General features: G+C 32.0%; 1 protein-coding gene across 1 annotated transcript; it reads right to left on the bottom strand.

The window, feature by feature from the left end:
* Positions 1 to 2161: 2161 nt before the first annotated feature.
* LOC111305861 (cycloartenol-C-24-methyltransferase-like) lies at positions 2162 to 7983 on the bottom strand. The gene is made up of 14 exons (XM_022903723.2): positions 7699 to 7983; positions 7343 to 7458; positions 5312 to 5378; positions 4915 to 4988; positions 4731 to 4815; positions 4571 to 4626; positions 4115 to 4169; positions 3742 to 3789; positions 3499 to 3582; positions 3255 to 3371; positions 3087 to 3170; positions 2867 to 2992; positions 2650 to 2747; positions 2162 to 2463 (listed from the first exon to the last, which is right to left on the bottom strand). Exons 1-14 carry the CDS (start codon positions 7807 to 7809, stop codon positions 2400 to 2402), a joined length of 1185 nt encoding a protein of 394 aa, XP_022759458.2. The 5' UTR covers positions 7810 to 7983; the 3' UTR covers positions 2162 to 2399.
* Positions 7984 to 11707: the final 3724 nt, after the last annotated feature.

The raw sequence follows: 11707 nt of genomic DNA, 5'->3' as shown, positions 1-11707 counted from the left end.
TCACTGCCCTCAAACTGCGCGCTTGTATTACCACCCACCGGCTACCGCTGATGACCACCAGCACCATCACCACTACCATGGCGGCGCCACCAACGTTGATGGCATCACCAGAGAAATTTCGAGGCATGCGTGGTCTTACGGTCCCAAGTCGGCTGTTGGTGCTGATGTGAAAGAGTTCATTATTTTTTCTGTTTGATGAGATTATTCGTGACTTAATTACCGTTAAACATTTATTGCACTTTTGAGATTTCCACTGGTATTGGTTTCTGTCATCACAATGAAATATTGATGAATTTAAATTAATGATAGTATTATTTTTATTTTCCTTTCAACATTTGACGCGTTATGGAACATAGGCTGGCAGTTTGCTGGACATTGCGTGGAAAGGGGTTCCAGTATCTTAGTAACTACCAAACTTGGATCTTGCCTCGATTAGTTGGTTTCCCACTTAAATATTCATAAAACCAAATGTTTTTAACCACAAAGGCTTGGAAGACTATATATGATTGAACTTCAAAACTTTGCAAGCAAAAACGTGTACTTTAGCATGGTTCATCAGACAGTGTAAATTGAATTCACCGATATTTCTTAACTAAAATGGTTTTTTTCCTCGATAATTTGGTTAGGTAGAGGTTATAGCGTACTTGGGATGTGAACCAAAGAAAAATACTGACTTCAAGATTGAATTTTATACTCCACAAACAAAACATTAATTAAAATAAAAGTCATGTGGAATCTGTTCCTCCGCCTTCTAGACTGTCGGTTGGCCTTGGACTGATACGGAAGCTTTGTGGGCCACCCAGCCAACCAATTTCAATGGCCCTCTTCCGGTTCTTCCACTTTCTTTCCCACGAGCCCCAAAAGTTTTGGTTGGACTTGGACCTGCCATGGCTTAGCCACAATATTAGTTTTTGATTAATTATTTTGATTTCTTTATTCCTCATTCTTTGGTACTAAAATTTTATCATCTTTAGTCAAATTTGCCCTTCCTTTGGACTATGAAGTTTTAAGAATAAACCCTCTTAATGCGAGTTCCAACTTGTAAATGTCTGACCAGTTGAACTTGCAATCTGATGGTCCAATATTGTAGCCAATTCTCCAGAGCCTCATTCTAGTCCAATTTTGATCCTGTCAAGGGTTAACTTAACTACACATCAACTTCTTCTGATGCTAATGTCTTAAACGCTTTCACAGAAAACAAATATAAAATCTTAAATTTACAAAGGCGACTCTTCATCAAACAGCATAAAATTCTATCGACCTAGCCAAGACCAACTAATACAATAAGAACATATTAAACCTTATATCCTATACTTTGAAGTCGACTATATAAAAAATCAAATAAAAGAATTAAATTAAATTGTAATTTGAATCTTTTTGCACCACTAATTTTTATCAACAATCATCTTTTTATTTAATTTTTTAATCATCGTATCATTTTTTTATTACTTGCATCCATGTCTTTGATGATTTATCTTTGAATATTTAATTTTTTTCTAGATCTAAAAACTCAATTTTTTTAATCAGTGCACAGCTAAACCTATATTTCACATATTCAAACCACTGCAAACTCTGCTCTCTCTCATTTTCTCTTCAATTCAGACTACCTTTAATTTGTTTTAAATTTCTTCATTTTTTTATTTTGTTTCTTTTAATCTTACCACACGTTCATCTAAACATCTTTATCTCCACTACATTCATTTTTTTCTCATATTATTTCTTAATAACCCAACACTCAATTTACACAACTTCGTTTTTAACTTTAAAGGTATATTACAATTACATAAAATACGCAATACGCTTAACTACTTTACTCATCTTGCTTGAATCCTAGCATCTACTACATCACTATAAATAATTTATCTCAAATATGAAAACTGTTTCAATAATGTAGAATATATATTTTTAAATTTTTCTACAGAGTATTTCAATGTTCAAATAAGTCATCACAAAAAATAACCAGCCAAAGTGGATGATTCCGTATTTCCACCTCCACTTTCTTTCCTCGGGGAAATATGATAACTCAAAGCGGTTTCTTCATCATCGTTTTTTCAAAACGAAAAACATCAGATGTAAACTAATATTACTTCTGTTATAGGTGTAATCCGAGGCCACATTTCTTCCACAACTAAACATTATAATAATTAAATGTAATCTTCGGTGAAGGAAAACATACTCATTAGATATAACTAAAAAGAGAAGCATTCCAAATTGAGCAGAGAGCCGACAATGATACCGAATAAAATTTAAACTCAACTCACAATGTCTAAAACATAGACTCGCAGGTCACCAAATTGCAAGTTGTCTACCATGGTTTATCCCTTTAAAAATATACCTTCACAGGGAGAATTTCCATAACTAAAGCAGGCAGCAGGCTAAGTTGTTCGTGCACCATTCCTTCACAGGCTCTCTGAAGTTGGTTTTCGGGCCAAGAAGAAATACATAGGCGTAAAAATCTCTTTCCTGCAATCCAAAATTACAGATTATGTCAGCATGTTAGTTCACCTATAGAAAATGGAGATTGTGTCTAATTTCTGTTTTTCTATAAAAGCTTTCTGTACGCATCTCCATTCAAACTACAATATTCACGAAGTTAGCGGTAAATCAACATGCAGAAGAAATCATGGAGAAATAGGACTTCTAACTAACCTGCCACCTTCAACCAACCCTTCTGCAGCCTTCTCCAGAAAATCTTGAACCCTTCGACTTCCCTTTGGAGCTAATCCCACAAATTCTAGAGCCTTAACCTACAGTAGGGAAAAATTAGAGGTAAACACTTATGAACTTAATATGACCATCTCATCCAAGAACATCATTTTTTCATAAAGAGTATCATGACAATGGAGTGGTCTTTGGAAGCTTTTACCATATTTTTAGTGATGAAGCGTCCGATAGCTGTTAGACGGAAGCTACTCAATGAGAAGTGATTTTTATCTAAAGGAAGGTACCAAGGGACAGGGGAATCAACAGCAAGATCTTTCTCCCATATGACCTAGAAGACAAAAATGGAAAAAATTACTGGTCATATTCCATTTCCAATTAAAAAGAAAAACGGGAGGGAGGGGGGAGAGAAGTAAAAAATTCACCTCAAAACCAGCCTTCTTTAGTGCATCCAGGCACTGTCTAGTCAACCTGATGTCTGGAAGACCATCACCGATCTCAATTTCTGCCTATATAAGTAAAACTTTCATGTGAGATCAACTCATGAATACACAACAAACCAAGGAGCATTTCAATGCTCTTTAGATGCCCACCTTAATTTTCTGATGTTCCTGGTTATGTGGATCAAAAGAATCAGTCATGCACCACTCATATGCAGCAAAACACTGACCAGGCTTTAGTACTCTGTAAATCTCCTTGTAGCATCCATACTACACAACAAAAAATAACAATCCAATCAAACCAAAACAAATCAATATATGATAGAAACTTCAAAATCCATTCCAGCCGAAATGAAAAAAATCATGATTTAGATGGGAAAATTTTATATTGACATACAGCATCTGGTGCATGGCAAGTAGCTTCGATTGCATAAACTGCATCAAAGCTGTTGTCAGGAAATGGCATCTTCATAAAATCAGCCTACATTAGACAACAACAATAAGAAAATCAGTTGTAACACTTTTTTGCATCTTAAAACAATTTCTTGCATGCTAGTGCGGAAAACTTTAAAACAAACAGAGAATAATGTAAACTTGAGTTCAACAACGATAAACCAACTTGTCATAGAATATTACCAACCTTTACAAAGTTGCAAGTCTTGTCCACTCCAGCAATGCGGTTTAGTTCCTGTAAAAATGTCACCTTTTCAATAGAAAAACTTACAGTGGTTGAACCAAACACTGGAAACAAAATGAAACAGTGAAACAACAAAAGGGCAGTTCATCAACTATATATCTATGATCCATCACTATTAAAAAGGAGAATTTGAGAATTTGTGCTTAAAATAACGGCATGATCTTAGTCGTGAAGATACATTTTTATCAACCCAAACTAATAACAAATTCCAAAGTGCTGAGGTTGTTAAAAGAAACAAAGAAAAGAACAGCAAGTGGACAATATTATCTGCTGCATTTAAATAAATCAATCTATCTAAGAATGAAGCAGTATGCACCTTCCCTCTTGCTATTTGATATTCATTGTTGTTCAACCCTGTAACTGATGTGGAGCTGCACCAAATCACCAGACAAACATAATTTAGAGTCCACCTTCAAAAATTTTTTTTGATCAGAAAATGAACTAAACAAAAACTTATCATGATTTTATACACAAAATATATTGTTGCAAATTCCATACCATCCAATGGTACAGGGTCATGGGTCAAGCACAGCTATGAAGCACCACAAGAAGTTAAATGAAAAGATGATTGCATAACCTTTCCCTCCTAATTGGACTTAATTCTTTAATACAAAAAGCACAGACTCAACAAAAAACAAAAACAGAGGTCAGATGACTCTACACTCATCCATACACATAAACAAAAACAACCATGAAAACTAGCCTAATCAACAATATAAGCCACATAAAAATGAAAGAAACAAGGGGGGTCCGAAAACAAACTGCTATTTACCTGAATCGACCAATTTCTCTTAGTGGTCCACCAATTCCACATCCAACATCCAACACCTAATATAAAAAACAAAACAAACCTTAAGTTAAAAATTCAAACGAAACAGAAAACAGCAAACTCAGAATTGCAATTTCTCCACACTCTGCAGAAGTGGAAGAACCTTTTGTCCATGCTTCAATCCAAGTTGTAAAGCAAGAAAATGTTCATGCCGTTTTATGCTCTCTCGAAGAGACTCCCCATTCCATCTGCAAAAACAAATTTTATGATAATGATCAGCAGCAACTTGAAAAAGCAACAGTACCATGTTGCTTGCATATATAAGATAGAAGAGAATGAATTTATACCTGGCAGCAAAATGGAAAGATTCCCCCCATCCAAACTCATAAAAGCTGGTAACCAGATCATAGTATTTGTTAACCTGAATTCAAAACATCACATGAATGTTTTGCATGTGCAATCAAGTCCAATTTAACCTTATCAATACGGTAAAGCTGTAAGCAAGAATAATGCATTCATGAGAACAAAACAAAATGGCACGTAGCAGGTCATCTTATAGCCTGATGAAAATTAACAACTAATGTGCCAATGCAAGTAATACAGACTTAACCAAAAAAAAAGCAGATGATCAAGCACATAATTCATAACTAATTGCAAAGTTGAAAATGATCTAAAGTAAGTAATCAGCCAGCCTGTTGGAAGAATCATTGAGCTAAAGATTGGAAAAAAAAGAGCACTTCTTACCATGTCAGTGTAGTTGGCTTTTCTCTCTTCCGCCTCACCTCCATAAAAGACATGGTATTGCTCATACCTGAACCATTAACATAATCTTATATGACAGTTCAAAAATAGTTGCAAAAATTTTCAAGAGTCAAAGACAGAGCTTTAAGTGATCATGCATACAAAGCAAGGATACACAGTATGATTTCCAAGAAACCACCCGATAGTCGCTGTGCAGCAGAAGATCATGCATGATATGCAGTAGCATGTGCACATATGTTAATTTTTATTTGTTTAATGATTTACAAAAAATTTTGATAACATAGTATGAAAGTCTTTGAATCAATTTCACTACACGGCTCTCAATTGGGAGTTGGGATGTCGTTTCATAACGACAAATTTGTTTTCAGAGTAAAACAGCTAAGAGTCCAGTACTCTTTTTGCATTTTAAGGAAACTGAATCCAGAGAAACCTAGTAAAAATCACGCCATTTATGATGATAAAACAAATTCTAAACTTCTTTCAGACATATCAAGCAACAATTTTCTTGAAAAGGCCTGTCAGATTTTTTTTGTTCTTTTTGAAGAATGGATTTATTACAAACACCATTCAAACCCAAAGGGATTGTCATAACAAAATGCCAGCTATGCATTTATTTCTCTCCCAGTGCCACCACAAAGTTTGGTGATGCACTTTAGCCTTTGCTAGCCTTTGACTGGCAATTCCAAGAAATACAAAAATTTAATTAAATATCTGCATATACCAACATTAACATTTGATACATCTCCTGAATAGTTATATGCGTAGCTGAACCTAAGGTTATGTATATGCATAGCTTTGCCAATGTAGTCATTAATTGTTAGCCAAACCTAAGCCCCCCCGGTCCCAATAAAAGGGGAGGATTATGGTTGATATGTATATGCATATAATTAAATATATTTAACCATATTTAATTATGGTTAATTAAATATCTGCATATACCAACATTAACATTTGATACATCTCCTGAATAGTTATATGCGTAGCTGAACCTAAGGTTATGTACATGCATAGCTTTGCCAATGTAGTCATTAATTGTTAGCCAAACCTAAGCCCCCCCGGTCCCAATAAAAGGGGAGGATTATGGTTGATATATACCCATTACCCAGCCCACAACTTTAATCATGCGGAGGGACCATCAATTTCAAAAATGGAGGAAAAGGATTCATGCAGTGGTCCAATCTACTCCAAGAATAATGCTTTACAGACTTATAGAGTTGGTCTGTAAATAAACTTGCAGTATAGCACAAGCAAATTTTTTATTGAATTGAATTGAAGGAAAAAGGTTGGCCCGGAAATAGACTTCACAAAGAATCCAATGGAGATCTGATCCACCATTACGCTCCATGATAAAAGAAACAAATGATAAAACAGTTAGAAGTCATGATCCAGTCCATATTCCACAACACAGTTATAATTTAATTCCTTAATAATGTAGCCAAATTTAAAGCCACTTGCAAGTCAAAGTGACACACCCAAAACTTCGCTTTCTGATTGTCTCAACGTTACCCAGAAACTGAAGAATCTTATACTTGATTAAACTTAGTTTAACATAATAAAGTAGCTTGATCTGGAAATTAAAGTCATCTGAGAGAGAAAGATGATAAGCTAACAATCAAGATTAAGTGGACAGAAACTAAGCTTCGCGTAGGAGAAAGACTAAATCAAGCAAAAAGTTCACTCCACAGAGGGAGAAAGAGACAGTTAAGCATTTTAATTAAGAAACAGATTAATCTAGAGAGAAAAAGAAGCCATAATTTAACGGTCTAAGCCAATTTCAGTTTTACTCTACTTATTAACACTCACCAAAAACAGTACAGATATACTTATAAACATACATACATACATACATTCATACATTCATACATACATACATATATATAAATATAATGAAAGGGAGGAAAATTAAAGAAAGAGAAAAAATTTTAAAGAAAAAAAAAAAGAAAAGTAAAGAGAAATTAAAGAAATATTATAAAGACGGAATTAAAAGTAAGAAAAGAAAAACGAGATGAATACTTTTCAACAGCAGAAAGGACTTGTGTTTTGTCAATCTTGCCGCCAAGACCCGAGGCGAGATCCAATGCACCAGCCTTCGACATTCTCGCTACTACCACCCGCAACAAACCTAAATTCTGTTTTTGTTTTTTTAATTTAAAAAAAAATAAAAGGAAAAATGGAAACGAAGAACAAAGTTACTTAAGATCCAATTAAAGTTTTGGATTCTTAAGAAATAAAAGCAGTTGGAGAAAAATAAATTTCAGATAAAATGTAGATTCTCTGCAAACAGCGAAGGTTGTAGAGACGGAAAGTGAGAAAACACAAAAAAAAAAAAAAAAGAAGTGGGCAAACAGAGAAAAAGGGCAAGAGACTACCAGTTGGAAACAAATAATACGAGTGACAGTAGTGCCTCTGAGATGGGAGAGAAAAAGGAGGGATGTTGGCTTAAATATCCTAAATGGTACTAATAAATTTGTTTTGTACATAAATGCCCATTGTGTTAATCTGCAAACGTTGGTCGCCCAGATACACGGTGAATTTTTTTTTATTTATCCTCATCTCTCTCACCAATTTCTAACTGACGGATAAAATACGTTGAAATCTTCTTCCTTCTTCTAATTTAATCAATCACTAAATTTTAGAAAAAAAGATTCTTTCTCATTTTAACAAATTAAGGTTTTGTTTAAGATAAGTGATGTTAGAATTTGTATTTCTAAACTATAATTCATGAATCCTTATATGATATCTTTTATTTTATTATTATAAGTAGTGGATTCATTGTTTTTTAAAGAGTTCATTTATAATAATATTTATAAAATATCATCATATTTATTAATTTATTAAAATAAATAATTAAAAAAATATTTTAAAATATTTTTGAAATTTTTTATTTTTAATCTAAAAATATTTATAAATACCATTTTTTTTTCAGAAGATGAATCCGACTTTTATTGTGGGAAACTACGAATGCCACACATAAAAAAAAGTTTAGAAGAACACAAAATCCGTCCTTTTATTCGTCACCTTTACCAGAATGAGTTCTCACATCGCACTAAAAGAAATTATAATAAAACAAAAAAAATGGGACATGATGGAGTTGGTCTAGATGTTGAATATTACTTAACTCGAGAGATAATGGAGTGGCTCCCATTTTTCTATTTTTCCATTTAACTTGATGCACAGATTTTCAAATTATTGACAGCTTTTGGAAAGGCACATTCACTCGCCTCTAATCATGTGAGAATTGTGAAGGAGAGAGAGAGAGAGATAGCGCAAGTGAAGTGCAAGTGCAGTGGCAGGGGTGATTCTTTTCATTATTTTCCATTTCTTTTCTATTTTCATGTGTAAGAATCATTAAAAAAACTATAATTTTTATAGAAAAATGGTAATTATAAAAGAATATTGATCTTAGTTTCAAATGTAAAATGTATAAACCTACATATTAACAAAAAAAAAAAAAAATGCATTTATATCTACCTCAAAAAAAAAATGTATTACTATATTTTCAAATCAATAACAATCTATTATCAATCTATTACCACCAGAAGACTATTAAACAGAGAAGTCAAATAGGATACAAGAAAGAAATGCTCCATGCCTAATGGAATTAAGGAATGTATTATCATAATAAAGATTGAATTTCATTGCGTCTTATAAATTCAAACAACTCTTTTTATGAGGTTCATACTACTTGGAATTTAAGATGATTGTAATATAAGGAGCTTAGTTTTGTTTGTACTAGGCCAATTTTTTCAATTTATAACCATCAAATATGACCGACTACTAATATATATATATATATATACACATATATATATTAAGTTACATGACTGGAGATGGACGTGAAGCAATGTTCAATTTTTGTCATCCAAGTTGATTATTTTTGCTAAGAAACCGTGGCTTGATGTGATGTCCAACTATCTTCGTTTAAACTTTATAATTGGAGTAGATATGTTCATTGTAGGATCAGATAAAAGAATTTTTATGAAAATTTTAAAATAAAATTTGTCAAATTTTTTTATTAAAAATAATTTAATAAAAATTAAAATTAATGGATCAATAAAGATAAACTTCAATGAAAACATTAATAATATATAAAAGATTAAAAATATTATTTATAATTTAAATTTAATGATACTTATTAAACGATAAAAATTTTATTAAAATATTTATTAAAAGTAACTATTTAAATAATATATCAAATTTTATTTATTATTTTTTAAAATTTGTACACTTTATTGTAACAATACCTTTTAATCTATTAGTTTTAATTTTAAAATTTAATTTTTATTCAACTAATTTTAATAATAATAAAAAACTTTAGATACTTCACATAAGAACTTAATCCGAGTCTTTCTCAAAATGAAAACAGACCCAACTAATTTTCTTAATGCTTTATTTAAGATCCAGTCCCTCAAGTCCTCAACCTAAAATATCTATTTAAAAAATTATTAAAATTTTTAATATTGTAGTAGTTATAAATATATTTTAAAATGTAAATTAAATAAAAATAGTTTTATTAATTAAATGATAATTCAAATTGAAATTGAATCTGATAAAATAAAAAACTTGGCCACAGAATAACCTGACACAAAAACATGTGTACATTGGAGATAAGTAAAATAGTAATAGTGCTGGATGCAAAGATAAAAGAGTCATGTGCAAGTTTTAAACGGGGTCGGGGCCCAACCCAATGATCTAAAGGACAACAAGCAGCGATGCTCGGTCGTTCATCCTAATTCCTCAGGTGAACTCTGACTTGCGAGGTTGTGAAGAGATGTTTTATAGACTTATATGGAGGTCAGTGTAATAACCACAAAGGCCTTTATTTCTTGATCATTTTGTTGATTCAAATGAAGTTTAGCCTCTGAATGGGCTTGTTTGTAGTTTCCTAGTGAAAATGGAACAGTTATCGTGAATAAGAATCCAAGTTCATGCTGGCGAGTTATTTGTTGGTTTATTATTTTGAATAAGCGAGTTATTATTTATTTATTTATTTATCTTATTTCCAAATGGTAATTGGGTGATGAAATTTGTCGTCTTGAGCCATTTCTTTACTTAGAAACTGGGATTTGAATATTTGGAAGCAAAGTTAGAGGCAGGGCAACTCTTTTATTGAAATTTAAGCTTGAAAATTTGGAGTTCAAGTGAAGCTTATTGAATTATTCACTGAAACTTAGAACCAGAATTAAGCCCCCTCTTGCTTGGAAGAGATCTAAAAAAATTGGGACTTAAATTTTGTATTGTGACTTTACCAATGCAATTACTGTAAAGTTTTATTTTGTACTCAAAATAAGACTAAGTTGATGCAATTATGGGTAGTAAAATCACGAGTCAATTTTTTGTAAACTATTTTTTTCTTCTTCTTGAGCTAAATTATTAACTTGAAGCTAGCTATGTTTTTATGTGTTTATCGTAATCATGTGTTGTCTAAAAGATTTGGTTTGGTATGCATTTATCCTTTTCTTTCCCCTTAACCAGCTAAGTTCCAATGTTGTCATTCTTATATCATCATTTTTTGACATCTATATGATTATGTAATTACAGACGGTGTAAAAAAGCTGCTGTAATTGTATCACTGAAGAGAAACTGTTGCCTAACTTAATTTGAAATTTTTGATGTTTCTTCACAGCACGGACAAAGGACAATAACAACAAAGACAATGATTTTACCTTTTGTCCGGCAAGTTAAAGTTCTACAGTTTTCATGACCTTAAACTGTAGTTTCTTGATTGGGTTTCTTGATTTAATATATCAACAATAAACTGTATTATACGTTTGTGATGTTGAAATAAATTTGAGTGCTAGATATTTTTCATTTATTATCTGAATAGTTAACTCAAATTTAGGGTTTTTGATCAAGGTTGGCTTACCTATCGATCAAAATGACGTGGAGGCGAAGAATCTTGCAGCTGATATTAGTGGCATTACCGTTAAAGATGAATTTTAGAATTATAACATCTTTAATCTCACATAAAAAATATGTGTGAATAAGACTTGATAAGGATATCAAACATTAAAAGTGAAATATTGTAATGTCCTCAATCTCACATCAAGATGATGTGTGGATAAAAAATGATATATGTAAAGATTTAATTTTAATTTATAAAATATTTTTTGTAAAATAAAATCGTAAGATCTTTGGGTCAAAGCACAGGTTGAATGCGAATTTTCATAAATGATATCAGAACAGTTATCAATTCGCAGTCGTAAGAATCACTAAATGCTATACAATGGAGTCGTGAGAGTCATTAAATACCTACACGATAGTCTGATGTGATCTTGATCCTATAACTTATGAAATCTTTTTTGTAAGATAAAATCGTGAGAGGTTCGTATCAAAACGAATAATACCTTATAGATTAAATGTGAGTCTCTATACAAA

The sequence above is a fragment of the Durio zibethinus genome, chromosome 21 (assembly GCF_047325235.1).
Source record: "Durio zibethinus cultivar Kanyao isolate XHJ-2024 chromosome 21, ASM4732523v1, whole genome shotgun sequence".
Lineage (NCBI taxonomy): Eukaryota > Viridiplantae > Streptophyta > Magnoliopsida > Malvales > Malvaceae > Durio > Durio zibethinus.
This window is presented reverse-complemented; position numbering and strand designations above follow the sequence as displayed.

What these genes read in the sequence shown, in the direction of transcription:
- LOC111305861 (XM_022903723.2), bottom strand. Translation starts at nt 7,809, where the DNA reads ATGTACAAAACAAATTTATTAGTACCATTTAGGATATTTAAGCCAACA. An exon ending in GTCCTTTCTGCTGTTGAAAA is followed by an intron (nt 5,379 to 7,342) that starts GTATTCATCTCG and finishes TTAATGGTTCAG; the next exon opens with GTATGAGCAATACCATGTCT. An exon ending in ATCAAATAGCAAGAGGGAAG is followed by an intron (nt 3,790 to 4,114) that starts GTGCATACTGCT and finishes ACATTTTTACAG; the next exon opens with GAACTAAACCGCATTGCTGG.